Source organism: Gossypium arboreum, chromosome 1 (genome assembly GCF_025698485.1).
Source record: "Gossypium arboreum isolate Shixiya-1 chromosome 1, ASM2569848v2, whole genome shotgun sequence".
Lineage (NCBI taxonomy): Eukaryota > Viridiplantae > Streptophyta > Magnoliopsida > Malvales > Malvaceae > Gossypium > Gossypium arboreum.
In genome coordinates this window covers 41,405,123-41,424,819 of record NC_069070.1, presented here as the reverse complement: position 1 = coordinate 41,424,819, position 19,697 = coordinate 41,405,123, and the positions used below count along the sequence as shown (strand labels likewise).

Sequence of the window (19,697 nt, the reverse complement as noted above, 5' to 3'; positions counted from 1 at the left end):
TATAAATTATTGTGAATGATGATTGATTTGGATTATATGATAACTAGATGCTAAACTTTATGAAATTACATGGAGTTAATCAAAGTTACTTCAATAACCTGATGTGACGTGTCACACTCGAATTTAACAACCGAATCGAGTATAGGGTGTCTCATAGAGTTTCTAATTATTATTATTTATTTGTGATTATTAATATTTTTATGAATCATTTAAAATTTTTATTTTTTCGTAGTTAATTCAACTCGTTGAACCAATTTAATAAAAATCAAATCGATTGAGTATCGTCCTTTATTTTACTGTATAAAACTTGTTCTCTCCGGATTGAATGTTCCCAAGTGGACGGGGAAGAAGTCTACCTTTCTATTGGTAATAACGTAAAATTTCTCCAGTAGAAATGGGAAGGGTGAAGTCTTGAACCATAAAAATACAACGGTGACTCGGTGACTAGTATTTTGTTATATTATTTTTTAACTCTTATTTCGTTTTCCCTTTGTTCGGTCCCAGAAGCCCAAAGCCCCAAAGCCCCAAACCCTAACCCTAATCTCTGCCTAATAATCTCCTTCGACCTTGACAGGCACCATTGTCCCCCTTCCTCTTTGTTTTCGCTACCAATACCCTATCGAATGAAGCTTTCTCGGTAGTCTCAGAATCCTGTCAAGTAAGTCCTTTCCCTGAAACATATTTTCCCTATTTTATTTTATTTTATTTTGATTAATGTTCAAACTTTTTGTTCCCAAGGAAAACGATATGGTGAAGAATCACGTAGTTTGATGTTTCCGATTTCTTGATTGGCTGTTTATAGAGTTCGATTTTATTTTTTAATGCATTTTTACGCTGTTCGATCCTGTTCCTCTTGTTCATCCTTCAGGTATCTTTGCTAGGACCATCGTTCAAATTCTTCCTAGAGCGTTTTCACCAATAATGCAGCCTCCTTTGCCAGTCCCGCAAGGAGCCTTGTCGAGTTCCGCAAGTTTTTCTTTTACTCCAAATCCTCAGTTGGTTCAGAATGCTCAAATTCAACCTTCTAAATCTGTAAGACAATTATAAAAATACTGAATTCTAATTTCGTTTCGTTGTATTCGGCTTAAATTTTCGAAAATTGCCGTGCTCATTAATTTTTGGCGTCAAGCTATACAATTTTGTGAGTTAATTGGACTTCCAGTTAAGTGTAGATGGTTTGTAGCGATTGTTTTACTAAGCTTTCTGGAGCCAAGATTAATTTTGTTTTTGCGGAGGAGTGGCAAAGTTATGCATGAAATAATATAAAACAGAGATTTTAATTCTAAAAGATTGACAAATTTGAAGGGGAAGGAGTTGAGGGGGGCGTACTTTGAATTTGGCGGAGAACTTGACATATATAAGAATTTGAGAGATTTTATGCCTGGGTAAGGAAGGTGGGTTGTGTATTTGTTTCAAGTTTTTGTTTTTAGAAATGTTCTTGAGCAGCTGTTTGCACAGCAATTATAACATCCTTAAAAATGAATATGTGGACTATGTTGCAACACAAGAGTCTATCCAGGATAGATCTACAAAATCATCTGTTTTGGTGACTTTAATTAAACAGTATGCCTCAATTTTAGCGTCCGTTGTGATCAAATCTCATCGAGTGGATTATGAATGCAGTATTTTCCATACTTTATAGTAATTCATTAACTCCCTAACAAGGTTCCTGTCGAGCATTTGTAATTCTGTGCAGTCTCCTTCAATCCCATTCTCAATTTAGTTCTCTACTGCTTGCAAAATGATGTCCAGCATTTGCTTATGCATCTGCGAATTGGTTCTGTTATGGAGCTGTTTGTACGCCATTGTCTTACAATTTGAAGTGTTGAACCTTTTTGCTCTTTTCAGGATACACTAGCTACTGGTACACAAGCGATGACTGCATCATCTCCATCCACTGTTTCTCAGTCTGGGCCATTGCCTGTTCATAGCTCTTCAGAATTTACAATGAATGCATCTACTACTCCCAGTTTTGCCCCTGTAACTTCAAGGATCCCCACAACTCCTCCTTTTCCTATGTCTAGCGGATCTTCTGGAACTTCAGGGACACCTGGACACCCTGGATCAGTACCATCTATTCAGATGATTACTGCTTCTGCTGCTGTGGATTCTCCCTCTTCTGCAGTTCCTGGACCCGGTGCACCTGTTTCATTAAATCCTGCTGTTCAGCAACAGGTATACCCTCCCTATACATCCTTACCTTCTATGGTTTCTTCCCCTCAAGGGTATTGGATGCAACATCCTCCACTGGGTGGTTTTCCAAGGCCTCCATTTGTGCCTTATCCTACTGTTTATCCTGGACCTTTTCCTTCAACATCAAGTGGCATGCCTCTTCCTGCACCATCATCTGATTCTCAACCTCCTGGTGTTAGACCTCTGGGAATGAGTCCATTTGCACCATCTGCAGCTGCTCTGGCTAACCAGTCATTGGCAATCCAGACAGGATTTCCTCCTCAAGGAATTGGTACGCTCAGGGTTTCCATGCTAGATTACTGATCAACTAACAATGTAAGATCTGTTTAACCTTCATTAATGTATCATGAAGTTAATTTTTTCTTCATTCGTATTTCATGGGGTTCTGCAGATAATAGGAAACTTGGTCATGATGTTTCCACCAGAGTTGAATCTGCTGTCAATGAACAATCTGATGTCTGGACTGCCCACAAGACTGACACTGGGGTTGTTTATTACTATAATGCATTAACAGGAGAGTCGACTTATGAAAAACCTGCTGGATTTAAAGGGGAGGTACAAGTGGATGTGCATTCATATGCTTAATATTAGTAACTTTGTTTAGGTGTACCATTTTTTTTATTGCAAGCACTTAAATTGGCTGATACTGTTTAATACTAATTTCCCAAAAATTGGCTGATTAACCTTCTTTGATAGATGCTCTAGGAACTTTCATATACATTAAAGCAGCCAGAAAAAATTAGAGTATCAAACGCTAATTTTATGATGCCTTGTTAGTTAATACCAAGATTCCACATTGTTCAAATGCAGGGAGCTTATGGAAATGTTGTATAAAACTACATAGCTATGCATATTTGCATTTGTTCGTACTTGTGGAGAATATTTGATATTTTCTCTTGCTCTCTTCTAGTTTTCATACCGAAGTTCAAAATCAGTTTCCGTGGTTCTTGTGTATAGAAAATTTTCTATAACCATTTTGTCTTGGCATCTGGATTTTGGTGGCTTCTTAGATGCTAATTGAACTTTTTTATTTCACTTATGTGTGCAGCCTGATCAAGTTACCGTGCAGCCAACTCCAGTTTCAGTGTTAGTTCTTTACTTTCTCCTCCACTAGTTGTTGCTGTGTGGTGTATATTAGCAGTCAGCACTATAATGTTGACATTGCCGAATGGGATATACAGTTTACTTGGTTGGTGGGGGGGGGGGGAATGAAGCCTCAGTTACCTTCACCTAAAAATGCAAAATAAAAAATAGGACTTTTAAATATTCATTTATTTGCTTTTTTTTGGCTGGATAATTTTGTAAATGCCTCTGAAAATAACTGTTATTTGGGAAATGTAACAAGTTACTATTTTAATTTTTCTTACCTTACTAGAAATTAAAATTATATCACCAGTCTTAACTCTTTAAGTATTACTAATGTATACTATTGTCTCATTATCTTAGTTATCTTATATTCATATTTTATAAATTTGTCTTGCTATGGTAGTTAACTTGTACTTTATATGTTAGTTTTTTATATCTAATATATTATTATGTTATATTATCAATGAAAGGATATAGTATCAGTTGGATGAGTACTGATTTACATTGGAAATAATTATTAACTGTGTATACAAATATAATTATTTAAGAACATGATAATACATTTTACTGTTTATTATTCTTTTGAAATTTAAGAAAATTTAAGTTATTCTGAAATTCTTTTGAACTTTTACTAATCACTATTAATTAATTGGGCATTACTGTATATCTTATAATTATTTAATTTAATCATTAAAAAATATTATTATGAATTCTCTGGGTTACAGTATCTCTTCCCCACACCACTTATCGTGTTGAGTGCTTTTAGTTCATCATCAGATGCTTGAGATTCTATAGTACATATAATACAAGTGAATGATCTCTCAAAGATGATTCTTACGCTTATGGCCTGTAAAAGATATAGAGATGTGCTGGATTTTTACACAATATTACAGTTAATCCCCTTTTGCTTTGGATGGAGAAAGTCTCGTTCTTGTTTTATTTTTATGTTGAATGCCTTGGCTTTTTTTTACAGGGAGCAATTGGCAGGAACAGATTGGGCACTAGTTACCACAAATGATGGGAAAAAATATTACTACAACAGCAAAACCAAGGTAGTGTGTCTAGTTTAATTCACACCACTAGCCTGTTTTATTCCAACGGGCTTGTTTTATTGAATTGTTTGTCTGAAAATCTTTTTCCAGATAATAGAACAATACATTCACTGATAGGATATGAATCAGTTGTGTCTGGAATTCAGTGGGCTAGAAGTTAAACTATAAGGGATCTTATGGTTTATGGTTATAAATGAAAGAGTTCTGTTTGGGACTTTGATTTGTACTGGTAGAGCTCTAAGAATCAAGAAGTGGCTGCAATGAGGATCATGGTTGCTGTGAAATTTGGGAAACAGAAGACCCAGGGCTAATTGATTTAGTTGTAGCACATTGTTCTGAAAAAATGTTGCTGTTTTAGGGTTTTATTTGTTCAAGAGAAAGGGCTAGCAGTATGTGGCTACAATTGGGAAGAATAAGGTTCCTGAACCTTAAGAGAGTAAAAGAAAGATGTGCAATCAACAGTGATAGTTTCTTTAGGAATCTTTTCTAGTTGTTCAGTCTATATCTATAAATGTAATATCAAAGAAACTTAAGTTACATGGGCCTTAATGAGTGGAACTATATATGGATTAATCATTAATTGCTTTAGTAGTAAGGTGCGTTGCTGTTTGAAGACAAAACATGATAATTAATGGAGTTCACTTATGTCTAAATTGGCACATTGATCAAGCCTTGTGCATTTTCAAATGAACAGATAATGATGTTTATGTTCTGTATTCCTTTCACCTCCATTTCGCTTCTGATAATATGAATCCCATGTTTTATATTGACTTTGTGCTTATAAAGCCTAGTTTACAATCACCTTTTAGGATGCAAGTAAACTTTCAAGGAAACAAATATTGGACACGGTTAACACTGTTAGTGCTCATTGAACTTATTTATATTTCCTAGTTATTGATGTTTTCCCACTTTTCATGGTGTTTTTATCAATCAGATTAGTAGCTGGCAGATCCCTTATGAAGTAACAGAGCTGAGAAAGAAACAAGATAGTGAAGTATCAAAGGAGAATGCAGTGCCCGTACCGAATATTGATGTAGTGGCAGAAAAAGGATCTACTCCAATAAGTTTGAGTGCTCCTGCTGTTAACACAGGTGGTCGTGATGCCATGCCTTTAAGAACATCAGTGGTGCCAGGTTCCTCATCTGCATTGGATTTAATTAAGAAGAAGTTGCAGGACCCTGGAGTTCCTTCTTCCTCACCTGTTCCGGTTATGCCAGTAACAGCAACGCATGAATTAAATGGCTCAAGAGCAGTTGATGTTAAAGGCCTGCAAAGCGAGAGCAACAAAGATAAACTAAAAGATGCAAATGGGGATGGTAGCATATCTGATTCCTCTTCAGATTCTGAGGATGCAGACAGTGGGCCTTCTAAGGAAGAGTGTATCATGCAATTCAAGGTATCTGTAGTGCCATATTTTGTTGCATATACTAGAATTTGGTTATTCTTGGTTTTATTACTTCTATCCAATCTTTTAGGTGGATTCAATTGGTTTATCATGTAAGTGAAATTCACAGGAAATGCTTAAAGAACGGGGAGTTGCACCATTCTCAAAATGGGAAAAGGAACTGCCAAAGATAGTGTTTGATCCACGTTTTAAGGTTTGTTGAGACTAAAGATTATCTATTATTTTTCTCTTTGTAGTTAAGGAACTTACAATCTGCTGGAATTCCATGAACAGTTTTCAATTATCATGTGAAAATGTTGTTGAATGAGAAAAAAATAGAGCAAAACTAGCCATTGAACCATATGTCAGTTTTAACTATGACAATGAATGGCTTAAGTTTGCAAATGAAGAGATCTTACTTAGCTGTTAATAATTAAATTAACATGTGCCATATCTTTGTTGCCCGCTCTGAGTTGGTAACAAATTTAGTTTTTCCTCTTTGATGTTCTGGTGTAATTTAGGGGAGAAAACAACAATAGAAAGAATTAGGGCTGAACAAACAAATAAGAATGAAGAGGGAGCTCTAGAAAACTTGGGGTTTAAAAACCCTCTAGTTGCTTTATATTAATTCAAAGAAAATAATAAGAAGCATAATGATGGCTGTAAAACCTAGAACTTAATTATATAGGCTTTGCTTCTTGCAAGTAAATAGGTTTTCTTGCAAATAAAGTTTTATTCTTGCCCTATATTTAAACCCTTAAGGTAATAATCCTAGCTGTCCATAACATATCTAATACTCAATAAATAAAACTGAAATAATAAAATATTATCAAATAAATAAAAGCTCCTGCATCATCCTCCTTGGCTTGGAAAATTGACTCCAATGAGAACTTTCATCACTTAAGCATAAATTTTTAAATCTACACTTTGCAACCTCTTCTTCATTATTAATAACTTTGTTGACTGAACATGTGCCTCTTCATCCAGTTCCTTTTTTATTTATTTTCAATTGCGTCTCCAAACATTGCTTCCGAAGTAAAACTCCATGTCCCACTGCATTTGAGTAATTCTCTCTCTTTCAGATTCCAATGCATTTGTGTAACTCCATATCCAATTGATGCTGCATGTTTTCATCAATCCCTCTCTAGTGGTTTCAATTTCCCCTTCCAAATCCTTGATCTTTGTTGCGAAGAACTGTCAACTTTTATGAGATATGTGCCATTTGGACAGAAGATATATGCCCTACTGTAATAGTCCCTTAGGTTCGCGTGGTTATCAATTGGAACAAACTTTGATTCAATTATTTTCTTCCCTCAACATCACTAACATCTTCATTAACAGTAGCAAAATGTATTACTTACTTTCTTTTCCATTCCAAAGAATTGTAGATCACAACACACAAGATCTTTCCATGAGAATGGTCAGTTCCTGTTGCAAGGCAGTAAGTGATATTCAAAAGTGGAGACTGCTGGAAATTTGTGGTTGAGTTCCTATAGCTGATGGATGGTTTCAAATCAGTTAAGCAAACAAGTGAGGATGCAACAGCCTTCTCAGCCATAGTGTAGCCTATTGGTAGCCTTTTTTGTATAATCATTGGCCATGTATTGCTTCTTGGCACGTATAACAACATGATTTGAGCAATAGCCAAGGCATCTACCAATGAGTCTTTATTTGGTCCTGAGTCATTCCTTCCTTTGAAAAATTCGAGTTGTCTTGCTGCCAAATAGTGGCCACTCATTCTAATTAATGCTGGGTTCTTGTAAAGTATCCTATCCAATAAGCATTTGCACGATCTGGTGGAGGTTCATAACTTTCTGGGAATGCTCCAGCAAAAATCTTAGCATATGAGCCCAGTCTCTTAGATTGCAGACAACCATTGAGACTCATCTTTTTTTTTCATTTAATTCTGTCTTGGTAGTCTATGGTGCCAAAGAAACAATGATTCGATCCCAACTTTTGCACCCATTTAGTAAGCCTACACTGCAGATTGTCAAACGGATCTATTTGCCATCTAATTCTTGGAGTGACACCCAACTCCTCTTTTATGGCTAATCCAAGCTCGTTTGTTACATCTCTTTCCTTCTCTTGAAGAGTCTTGTACTGATCAACAGCCTTCATATTAGGAGCTGTTATTTCAATTTCCAACACTAGATCATCAATTTTTTGTTTGAATTCTGTCGCAAGCTTCTTCTGATCAAAAAGCCTTTTATCCTGCATAAGAGATCGATTTAACCAACTAAAATCGAACTTCTTACCTTGAAGACTCTACTTCCATCAAGTCTTGAATGAGAGGAAGCTCGTGGAGCTCTAAGCCACATGTATCCATAATTTCCCCTTCCATTCATCTAGTTGATTATTTTGATTCTCCTTAGAATTTATTTGGTGATTAAGTTTGGGTATGGATGTTGTAGCAGCATGAGCCTGCTTCTCCCATTCCTAAATTTCCTTCTCACACTCTTCGGACATTAATTTCCAGTCCACTTCTTTCTTCTACTGCTTTACAGCTTGACTACAACCTTTTTTTCATAAAGCGATTTTAAATCATTTTCCAAGGGACAGAGTAGGTTCGAGCTTTTTAACTCTTGATTCTAATTGTCACTTAGGCTCATACTCGAACCTTATAAATTCTGCCCTGGAGCATAAATGAACTAAACCCAGATCTTCAAATAGATGATTGTTGTCTGGATGCCAAGGAAAACAGTCATGCACTGTCCCCAAAACAAGTTTTTTGTTTATTAGGTGGAGGATGGTAAAACAATCTTGTTGATTAATGGTTGGCATAGAACCATGTAGAGGCGAATATTCCCAAGAAAGCCAATCACTTTTATCTTGACAAATAGCTTAGAAGCATCATCTCATCCTATGAGGAAAACAAGAATAGCTTCATCAGCTTCATAGCAGCAAATATTTGTAGATGCAATGTGCTTATATTCAGAATCAATGCTATTTTACTCAAAAAGTGCAAAGCACTTTTCTTTCTGGGAATCCAGCTTCTTCTTTGTGCTTTGCCTTTAAAATTGTCAAACTTAGATTTAATTATATAATGAGTTTTTGCAATACACCCTCCAAAAATAACACTGCTACTGAAAAGTCAACTGAGATATGTGAATAGTTGGAGCAAATCCCGAAGGTTTAGAAAACAAATCAGCATTGATGGATGTGCTCATCAAAATAAGACACAAGTTGAGATGTTAAGGAAGATGATCATGCGAACGTATTAACAAAATGTCCTCGTTCATACCTCTTTCATGAGTTGCATCCGGTAGCAACTGACTTTCTCTAGAAATCTTTAGAACCTGATTTCAGCAACAGCTTTCGGAAACTTAGCTTTCTTGTTGAATGCAAGTAGTTTTTCTTTGAAAGGTTGCATCACCTTCATCCTGTGACTTGCCTTCAAACTGTCCAACTTTTTCTCCAGTTAACACTGAGTTTTTTCTTGGCAGTATCTGATTTGATTTTAGAAATTGAATCGATTCTTTTTATTCCAAAATTATCACCTGATGTTGTGTCCCTTGAGATATCCAAGAGATTTTCAACTTGCCTCCAATCCTCTCCTTTTGCGATTTTGGTTGTCATCACTCTATGAACAACCAAAGATTCTTCTTGAACCAGATAAACATAAATTTCTTTGCTTCAGGATATTCATCATAGTTCGGTTCTGACATATCGTAATTTTGCTCTTTCCGCATGCATCTTGCTAAGAGAATCAGCAACTTCAACGCTAATCCCACCCTCATTTAATTCAAGGGCATGCGGCAACCAATCCTTCAATCCACTTTTTACTGCAGGGTTTGTGGGTCCAGCATCATGAAAGGGGTTTTTATCTTACCAAAATCTGATTTATCGGCAAAACTACCTTTTCAGTATGGCCAAACTGGTTGTGGGCACCTTATGCGATCTTCATCAAGGTTCCCTCTTGTTCCTGTTACACCTCTCTTCTATCGCACTTCGTATTGCAGCCAGTTCTCTCTCTTGGTTCTGATTTCCTCTTTCTCGACCTCGTAGGCATGCAACCATGGCTTAATAGCAATCCCTAATATAACCCATGGGATCTAACCAGGGTTTGATACCAAAATTTGTGTGGTTTAGGGGACAACAGCAGCAATATAAAGAATTAGGGTTGAACAAACAAATAGGTAAGATGGAACTCTAGAAAACTTAGGGTTAAAAAACCTCTAGTTTCTTTCTATCAATTCAAATAAAATAATAAGAATCATAATGATGGCTTAAAACCAACAACTTATTTATATGGGCTTTGTTTCTTGCAAGTAAAGTTATTAGACTTCCCCATAAAGTTCTATTCTAGCCCTAGATTTAAATCCTAAAAATACTAAATAATCCTAGCCATCAATATCTCTAATACTCAGTAAATTATATTGAAATAATAAAATAGTATAAAATAAATAAAAGCTCTTGTGTTGCTTCCTAATGAAGTCATACTATTGAGTTTTAATTTCTAAAAGTGCATCCTGTTGCAGGCTATTCCAAGTCATTCTGCTAGGAGGTCCTTGTTTGAACATTATGTTAAGACACGTGCTGAGGAGGAACGCAAAGAAAAACGAGCTGCTCAGAAGGCTGCAATAGAGGGATTTAGGCAGTTGCTGGATGAAGCATCAGAGGTTTATTTAATTGCCAAAAACTGAATGTCATTATTTATTAGCTATGGTGAAAATCCTGCTTTGAAATTCTGAACTGTAGATTTTTTACAAGCCCATATTTTTCTCTACAGGATATTGATCATGACACCAATTATCAGACTTTCAAAAGAAAATGGGGAAGTGATCCACGATTTGAGGCTTTGGACCGTAAGGATCGGGAGCTTCTATTAAATGAAAGGTAATGTTACTAAGATTGACTCGTGATGCTTATTTTTCTTTAGTGTGTGATCTTTATAGTTGATGCAGAAGGTTTGGCTTTTCTCTCTTTAATTTTTCCTGCTAATTGTGCCATCAGATGCGCCGGTTACTTGGTTATGTTGCATATACAAATGCATGCTTAAAGAAATTAGTGTTTGGGTCTTCATGAGTTTTTCTAATGGATTATAATCTTTTGTACTAGTTAAAATTTGGCTTAAAGAATTTGAATTGCTTGTTGTAGAACAGGGATGGATGGCACACTTTTCTTATTTGACCCTTGCCCTGCTCTCCTTATTTTCTCCCTTTCTTTTTAGTCTCTCACGTTTGACAATTAACATTTGGCAGTCAAGTTTTTCTTACCCCCTTTCTCTCTCTCTTATACACACACGCACACAGACACTCATGCAAGTTTATGCATGTGTACCTTTGTGACACACACAACTCTGATCTGGCAGGCATGTTTGAAGATAATAATGCATACCCAGAGAGATTTTTACATGTCTACTTGAGCATTTGTGTTGCTACAGTTTTAATGATCTGTTTAAGAGCAATTGTTTTTGAGAAAGCAGATTTGATAAGATTGTATGGAGTGATACATCTAGGTTGCAGTTTTATTACCCGGTTGATAAAAGTATGATTATTTTGAATTGGCTGGCTGAAGATTCTGTTTAGAACAAATTTAGAACTTATATGGGTATAAAGCTTATAATAATAAAATTGGGACGCTGGTCCTTTTTTTGGAAGTGTCTGGCACTAATGAGAAAGAGGTACTCTGCTATTCTTCTAAGACATCATTGATGTTGTGATGAGCTAGACACTGAAAGCTTGTAGCCTTTATATTCTTCTATTAGGTTCTTTGGTAGATTTGTTAAACATACTCTCTTCTTTCTTTTTCCCTTGTGCTTTCATTTTGCTTGGAAGTAAGATAAATGTCCTAGTTATATCTGTCGCACATATCCAGTTTCTTGTGTTGATCATCATGTTCGACATGTGTTGTGCTATTAAGATCACTTATGTGTGCTTTGATTCCAATGCTTGTTTGAATTTATGTTGAACTTGTTCGGTTGTCTCTAGACAGAAGAGATGGTCTAATGATAGCATTGAAAGCGACCTTTGTCAGCAGGTAGTAGGCTAGGGACCAGATTCTATGATTCAGTTTGGGTGTGTCCTTTAGCCCTTTATCTCTTTTGGTTTGAATGGTAAATGCCTAATTTTTTCCCATGTACTTATATCATACTGGTTACAAAATGTCGCTGCTTCTGTCTCAGGGTTCTTCTTTTGAAGAGGGCTGCTGAAGAAAAGGCTCGAGTTATACGTGCTGCTGCTGCTTCTAGTTTTAAGTCCATGCTTAAAGAGAAAGGAGATATCAATGTAAATTCCCGCTGGTCCAGGGTATGTGCAATTTAAATTAGGTTATTGGTTTTTCTTACCTTCTGGAGAGTGTTCCTCAACATTAAGCATCTTGCATATCTTATGTCTTATTGATGGGAATGTACTAGTCAGATCATTCTTTCTTGAGAGGTTTTGCATCTTCACTGGTTGCTCATGTTTGTGTGTCTACACACGTAAAAGAGAGATTGTTTCTTGTTATTTTCAATGAATACGATGGTAAATATGGCCCACTTTCTTACCTTTGCTTTTTGTTGTTTCAGGTGAAGGATAGCTTAAGGGATGATCCTAGGTACAAGTGTGTTAAGCATGAGGATCGAGAGGTTTTGTTCAATGAGTACATATCTGAACTAAAGGCCATAGAAGAGAAAGCAGAGAGAAAAGACAAAGTGAAAAAGGAGGAGGTATAGATTCTCTCTCGCACTCTCCCTCTCCCTCTCTATCCTTTCTAGCAAAATCAGATTTGCATTTTAAGTTTGTTCATGATCCATTAGTTCTTGCGAATGCAGAATTATTCAGCATATACTAACAGTTTTGGTTTTTTTCTGCTCATGGATGTTTTGCATATGATGGTATGATGGATAATATTGAGAGTATAGCTTCAAAACTTCTTAGAAGAAGACTATTTTTCCAAGGAGTTCTAATACCTCAAGTTTATCTTTCAGCTAAAAAGAATGATAGGATCGGCATTTTTTAAAGTTAATTTCTAGTGGTTATTTTATGGCATCAAATTCTCTTGTTAAAAGATGTGCAAGGCTGTGACATTTCATAATTCCACATTAGAAACATGGCATTACAATGAATGAAGGGGAGAGACGAAATCTCATAAATACTGGCAATTGGTGGACCATTCTCAATAGACATGTCATTACAATGGATGCAAGGGTGAGATAAGTTCTCATAAAAGCCTTCTAGCCATTGGTAGACCATTTCCACATAACAGGCTTCTCTTCCAAAAGCTATAGAAGCCTTTGCTGACTACTTAGGATTTTCCATGACATCAGATTTAGCTCTTCCAATTATCTTTTGTAGATATTTTCTTTTCTTTTCTTACAACCACATCTTTTGCTATTTATATTGATGTGCGACTCTCTCTCCCTGCACTTTTGCATATGTAACTTCCTATTTTTGGTTCTTTGGTGGTGTTTGCTTGTGATCTTTTGATGTTATTGACTGTTTAGTTATATTTATGATTGGATGGTCTAAGAAGTGGAATTAGATGGTGTCTATAATATATGAGGATGCCCAGCTATGAGATGGCTGAGCAACGAACAATTGAATAAAAAGTTTCTGATATGTTCCAAGATTATACTCTATAACTTTGTGAATTCTACTTGCTGCTTGTCTTATTCCTTTCATTTCGGCTCTCTTTGCGTGATTGAAATCCTCTTCCAAGCATAGTGTGAAATGTCTTCCAAGGATCGTTTGATATGTCAGTGGAACATATGGCCCCACTCAAAATTATGACAAAAGAAATTAAAGAGCTCATCTTAGAATCTTCCTAAATGATAGATCCGTTATATGTAGGAGAAGGCTGTTCTTTTTATACCTTATGTCTTGCAACTATAGGCAATGTGAGAGCATGGTTATGTCATTGTTATCTATTGCTTTTGATTTGTTATTTGTTTCAATAGGACATTGAACAAATGTTAGAAAAGATATCCACGTGTATCCAGAACTGCCTCAAGTAATTTGTTTGCCTTTTATTAATCCAGGAGAAACTGAAGGAAAGAGAGCGAGAGTTGCGGAAAAGGAAAGAGAGAGAAGAACAAGAAATGGAAAGGGTGCGACTAAAAGTTCGCAGGAAGGAGGCGGTTGCATCTTTTCAAGCTTTGCTTGTGGAAACAATTAAAGATTCCCAGGTATGCTCTTCTTTAACAACATATTTCTAGATGATACAATTCTAAAACAATTAAATATGACCTTAATTTGATGTTGAATGATTCAGGACTTTCTATATGCTACTATTTCTATCATGGCATTGCTAAACTAGAAAAATGTCCGCTCATTAGTGTTTGTCTGTTTTATTATCATTTAAAAGAAAATTCCTGATAACATGAATTTGGTCCCCCATCTACAATACATCAGATGCAACTAATTTTTTCACCTTTTCCTCTGAAGTATGTATTCAAGCTTCTAAGATGTTTAAGATCATTATTCTCAAATGCTTGGTTTTGTTGGCTCATTTGGAATTTGTCAAGTCGTTCATGTCTTTCTAATAATTGTTCTAGGCATCCTGGACGGAGTCAAAGCCTAAGTTGGAAAAGGATCCTCAGGGACGTGCAGCGAATCCTGATCTGGATTCATCTGATATGGAGAAGCTCTTCCGTGAGCACATAAAGATGCTATTTGAGGTAATTTTGCAACTAAAATGATCATCAATATTGTTATGATTTTAACACTAATGCCATCCTGCTACTCCCATTTAGTTACTGCTAAGTAATACATGTTTTACATTAATACGCTAGTAGTGTTCTGTTTGTTTACAAGTTGAAGAAAGGATTGGACATTGTAACTTTGAAGTGATTTATGCATAAATTGTTTTGGGCCTTTTAAATATTTGTGTCTGACATAGACGTTCTATTTGGCCATTTTGTAGAGATGTGTGAACGACTTCAGAGCTCTGTTAGCAGAAGTCATAACTCAAGATGCAGCTGCTCAAGAGACGGAAGGTGGTAAAACAGCCCTTAATTCATGGTCAACTGCCAAACGTCTTCTGAAGCCCGATCCAAGGTATAACAAGATGCCAAGAAAAGAGAGGGAAGCTCTGTGGCGTCGATACGCAGAGGATATGTTGCGAAAACAGAAGTTGGCATTAGATCAGGAGGAAGAGAAACACACTGATGTGAAAGGCAGAAGCTCTGGTGGTGATTTTGGAAGATATTCGTCAGGTACAAGGAGAACTCATGAACGTAGATAGTTCGTTTTGTTGGGAAACTAGGCATTTGTAAAAGTTACTAATCTTTAATATGTATACATATATAATGAGTTAGGCTCTGATTTAGTTTCCCCCTATGCTATTTCCTGTTGAAGGAAAATGGGTTTAACCCATATATTTATTTATTAGATAATCCATCCATTGATTTCTAATATTGCGTAAAATGTCTTACAGTTTCACTAATCAGAATTTGTATCTGAGATCCTTGAGTTAGCTGTTCTGATACATTTCAGGATGTGGATATGAATACGGAAAAATATTTAAACCCCAGGTTCGATAAAAAAAAATTCATTTAAAAATACTTGCATATCCTCTCAGTTTTTTATAAAAATACACTAATAAGTTTGAAAATTTAAGGATGAATTTCCCTTTGTTGATGTTCATTTTATTCAATATTTTTAATTGAAGTTATTATTAAATTAAATTATAAACTATGTTGTGTTTTAATTAGAGCATATTTTAAACATAATTAATTGTAGGTTAATATAAGAGTTCATTTTCAATAAAATTATGTTTTCTTGTTATATACTCGTTTTTTTTATTAATTTTAATTTAGGAATGATTTATATGAACGTGCGAGGTGTTGTTTATGTACCTGGAGCATAGTTACATGTATGGGTAAAGGAGGTAGATCGAAAGTTTGTACTAGTGCGGTTGGAGGGTCTTTTTGAGCCATTGATTGTTTCCTAGAAAGATGAAGAAATGTGAGTTTAAGAAATTAGTAGAGAGATGAAGATTAACTTATTTACCATCGATTAATGGTTAGAAAGTTTTGAAACGTAATAATGACCTCTCAAATCGGAGGAATATTAAGTGTATAATTTTGTTTTAACTCAAAACAAAAGATTATAGCTGGATTTGAAGAATAGTATCCAAGTGTAAAAATAAACAAGATTCACGTCGTATAGAATTCATCAAATTATGGGAAGGAATATGAGAACACGAGTGGAATCTTATCAAGAAAGGAATATTGAGCAAAGTGATGGTGGATGATAGTTACTATTGTTGGATAAGCAATTTAGAAAAGGAAGAAAATAATATTTTAAGGATTGATTTGGAAGTCGACAATTACTAGTTATAGTTAATATGATCAGCATTTGGATTCGATGAGATAAACATTGGTATGTAAAGTATTCTACAATTAGAGTTTATTAGATGATTTGAAGGAAATTGGAAGGATTAGAATTTGGAAAGAATATTCGGGAACAACATGGGAATAGAATATAAAAGTTTTGTAATAGTATAAAAATCGCGTTTGAGTATTAAGTGTATGATGCAGTGCGTTGAAAAATATGGAAATACTTTGTGTTAGAGGGAGTGTTCACTCTCTAGCCACCAAATTTGTAGGAGGTAGTTTTCATATTTAATGTGTTGATAATTTATTGAACAATTTATTTGGGCTATGATGAATATATGGATGATATTTAGTTCATTATGAGAGATCATATCATTTGAGCAATCATAATTGGTGATTGGATTGGGTTAGATTACCCAAGCCAATCCCTCATGGACATTGGATTGAATTGGATTGGATCAAATTACCTAAGCTAGTCTCATACAACAACCCTTACCCGTATCCCACGCTGAAATAGGGTACGAGGTATTATTGGACTTATACACAAGCAATCATACAAAAACAAGACGTAAATTTTCATCCAAATTTAAAACTTTTCACATACTTTCCTATCGTCCCTAAAACGAGCCTACGAGGCCCAAAACATGCATTGGAGGTGGTTCGGAACTAAAATGAGAACTTTAGAAAATTCTTTCATCAAAACAGGGTCACACGCCCGTGTGGCTTGGGACACGGCCGTGTCCTTAACCCTTGTAACTCTCTGTTTATGACGTCATGCACCAAAGGAAGTCACACGGCCAAGTCACACGCCCGTGTGACCAGCCGTGTGGCGAATTTATTTTTTGAATTTTTCATAAAATAGGTGCAGACTTCACATGCCCTAGACACACACCCATGTCCCTAGGTCGTGTCCTTCACACGGTTGAGACACACGGCCATATCTCTGCCCGTGTGGACAAAGCAAAGCTATTTACCAAGCCATTTTTCCACCCTTACTTGCATCAACCTACACAACAACAAGCAACACCAATCCAAGCATATACATACAACCAAATCAGCCACAAACAAGATATCAATACATCATTTGCACATACTAACATCTATCATGCATAAACATTGCATACTTTCTTTTCCACTCATGCCAATTTCATCTACATGATAAGCTTCATCACATAAACATACCAATGACCAATAAGATTAATATTAGCTAACTTCCAATGGCCGTATACAAAATGAACCATTAACCATTACAATGCCAACACATTTGGCTAAACCAAAATGACACATAACAAAATGACCAAGTCCCTATACATGCCATACTCAAAATATTGAAACCAGGTATACCTAAACAATCGTTCGATAGTGTGAGTCGAGCTTCGACGTCCCTCGATCCCCGAGCTAGCTTGACAATACTATAAGGAATAGAAAGAAAAGGGGGAGTAACCTTTAAAGCTTAGTAAGTTTGCATGTAGATAACAAGCAACATTAATCATACATTAATCATATAATTATGCAACATAAGTTGACATAAATATCATCATGCATCTTTAGCATAACTCACTCATTAGCATTCTTATCAATTGTTCATCACATACCAAGATTCATACTCATGAGTTTTACATACATACATGTACCAACTGGTAACATAGTCACATACTTTGTCATCTTTGACATACTCTTCGGATTACCCGTTGAACACTTGGAATACTATTGGATACACGGAAAGTCTTGCACATAAGTGCCACATATGTAGCCAATGCTATCTCATATCTCATAACACATAGGGCTCGCACACGAGCTAATCACGGTCCTGCTCACACAAGCTGTTAGTCAAGACGTAGATACACGGGCTGCTCACACAAATTGTCAGGTATCCGCAACACATGCCAGACTACCCAGCCGCTGGTAGGACGTACATGACCAGCACCTGGATTCACATAGATCACATAACACATGGTTTCCTAGTGACATGTCACTTGTATCCTAAACTATTCCTAATGTTCAACTGGGATTTTCTCATCATCGAAACTTCGTTGAATATTTCCATAGAAACAATCGTAAAATTTATGCAATATTAAGCATTAAATACATAATATAACATTGCGATATTTACACACAAACTTACCTCGGTACAAAATAGTAAGAAATTGACCTAATCATCAATAACCTTGTTCTTCCCCCGATCAAGGTTCGAACTTCGTTTTTCTTGAACTATAATAGTAAATTTAACTTATTTAATTATCATATTACTCAACGCTGTCCAAAAATCACATTATGAAAAAATTACAATTTTGCCCCTAACTTTTCACATTTTTACAAATTAGTCCTTAGGCTTGTAAAATGAAATGTATCCATTTTATTTGTTACCCAAGCCTAATCGAACCTAAATCATGCGCATAAAAGCCCACATTTTTCATCAAATCACATTTCTACTACCCATTTTACAACTTTTACAAATAAGTCCTTTTTATGCTTTTTCACTAAAAATCACTTAGTAAAAGTTGTTTATCACTCCTTAAACATACAATATCTCCCATCAAACATCAAAATACATGCATGTCACATATGAGTAAATTTTTAAACATGAATCTTACTTCAAAATAATGGTAGAAATAGGTAAATCGGGTTACGATGATATAAAAAATGTAAAGAGCATTAAAAATAGGGCTAGGATGTACTTATAATCAAGCTTGAAAGTTGAAGAAACTCTAGCTATGGTATCCTTGTAAAATTCGGCCAAGGTTGAAGAAAGATGAATAAATTTTGACTTTATTTTCCCTTTTTATACTTTTATTAATGAAATGACCAAAATGCCCCTAAATCATTTCTTTGAAATCTTTCTTAAACATGTCCATTTTTGTCCATAAAATTAGAAATTGGTCAAATTGCTATTTGAGAACCTCTAATTAAGAATCCATAGCAGTTTCATAGTTAAAGCTTCTAAAACACACATTTTGCAACTTATTCAGTTTAGTTCTAAATCTCAAATTGAACACTTTATGCATAATATTTCTTCATGAAATTTTCACACAATATGCAATCATGCCATAGACCTCAAAATAATCATCAAATAATTATTTCTACTTCGAATTTGCGGTCTCGAAACAACTGTTCTGACTAGACCCAAAATCAGGATGTTACATCTCAAGCCAATCATGGACTTTGGTTGTTATTATTATAATGTATTTAGTTTAATTTATTGTTGTACTAGTGGGATTCATATATATCTTTATATGTTAGCAAGTCTCAAAATAATGTATATAATTGAGAAACTTGTATAGGTGAATGTACAGAAATAATTAAGCACTTAATATGTTCTTGTGAGGAACTTTATTGTATGAGTGCATATTGATAATAAAACCTCTGTGTTGTGGTTTTACTTGTTAAATTCACAAAGGGTGAATTTAGTGGTGAGAGTATTGAAGTTTTCAATGTCCAAAAGTAAGAGAAACTGTCACAGGGTGTGATAGATTAGGATCACTTGTTGTAATTGTTGAAGAGAGTGGATATTTATCACTAAGTTAAGCTCCACAGACGTAAGGAAACCAAATTGCATAAACAACTTCCTGGTGTTTTGTGTGTTAAATGTTTTTCATATTTGATGGTAAAGGAATGCCCACTTCCTTGGCACCATTTCACTGAGGTAATTTATTATAAAAAATTATTTAGTTTCATCAATTGGTATCAGAGTTTACCATTTAAAGTAGCTAATAGAGATCTATAG

The 19,697-nt window shown here is 35.3% G+C and overlaps 1 protein-coding gene across 1 annotated transcript; it reads left to right on the top strand.

Annotated features, from left to right (window-relative positions):
- Window positions 1–272: 272 nt before the first annotated feature.
- On the top strand, window positions 273–15,050 carry LOC108479385 (pre-mRNA-processing protein 40C). The gene is made up of 15 exons (XM_053028546.1): window positions 273–658; window positions 869–1,032; window positions 1,849–2,464; window positions 2,585–2,748; window positions 3,242–3,279; window positions 4,253–4,331; window positions 5,266–5,727; window positions 5,846–5,929; window positions 10,194–10,334; window positions 10,445–10,551; window positions 11,840–11,963; window positions 12,224–12,364; window positions 13,676–13,822; window positions 14,192–14,314; window positions 14,560–15,050. Exons 2-15 carry the CDS (start codon window positions 922–924, stop codon window positions 14,878–14,880), a joined length of 2,658 nt encoding a protein of 885 aa, XP_052884506.1. The 5' UTR covers window positions 273–658; window positions 869–921; the 3' UTR covers window positions 14,881–15,050.
- Window positions 15,051–19,697: the final 4,647 nt, after the last annotated feature.

Bases quoted from the DNA above. Each gene is read 5' to 3' on its own strand.
- LOC108479385 (XM_053028546.1), top strand. From the start codon at position 922: ATGCAGCCTCCTTTGCCAGTCCCGCAAGGAGCCTTGTCGAGTTCCGCA. The intron at 2,749-3,241 runs GTACAAGTGGAT...TTATGTGTGCAG, and splicing joins CTGCTGGATTTAAAGGGGAG to CCTGATCAAGTTACCGTGCA. The intron at 5,930-10,193 runs GTTTGTTGAGAC...ATCCTGTTGCAG, and splicing joins TGTTTGATCCACGTTTTAAG to GCTATTCCAAGTCATTCTGC.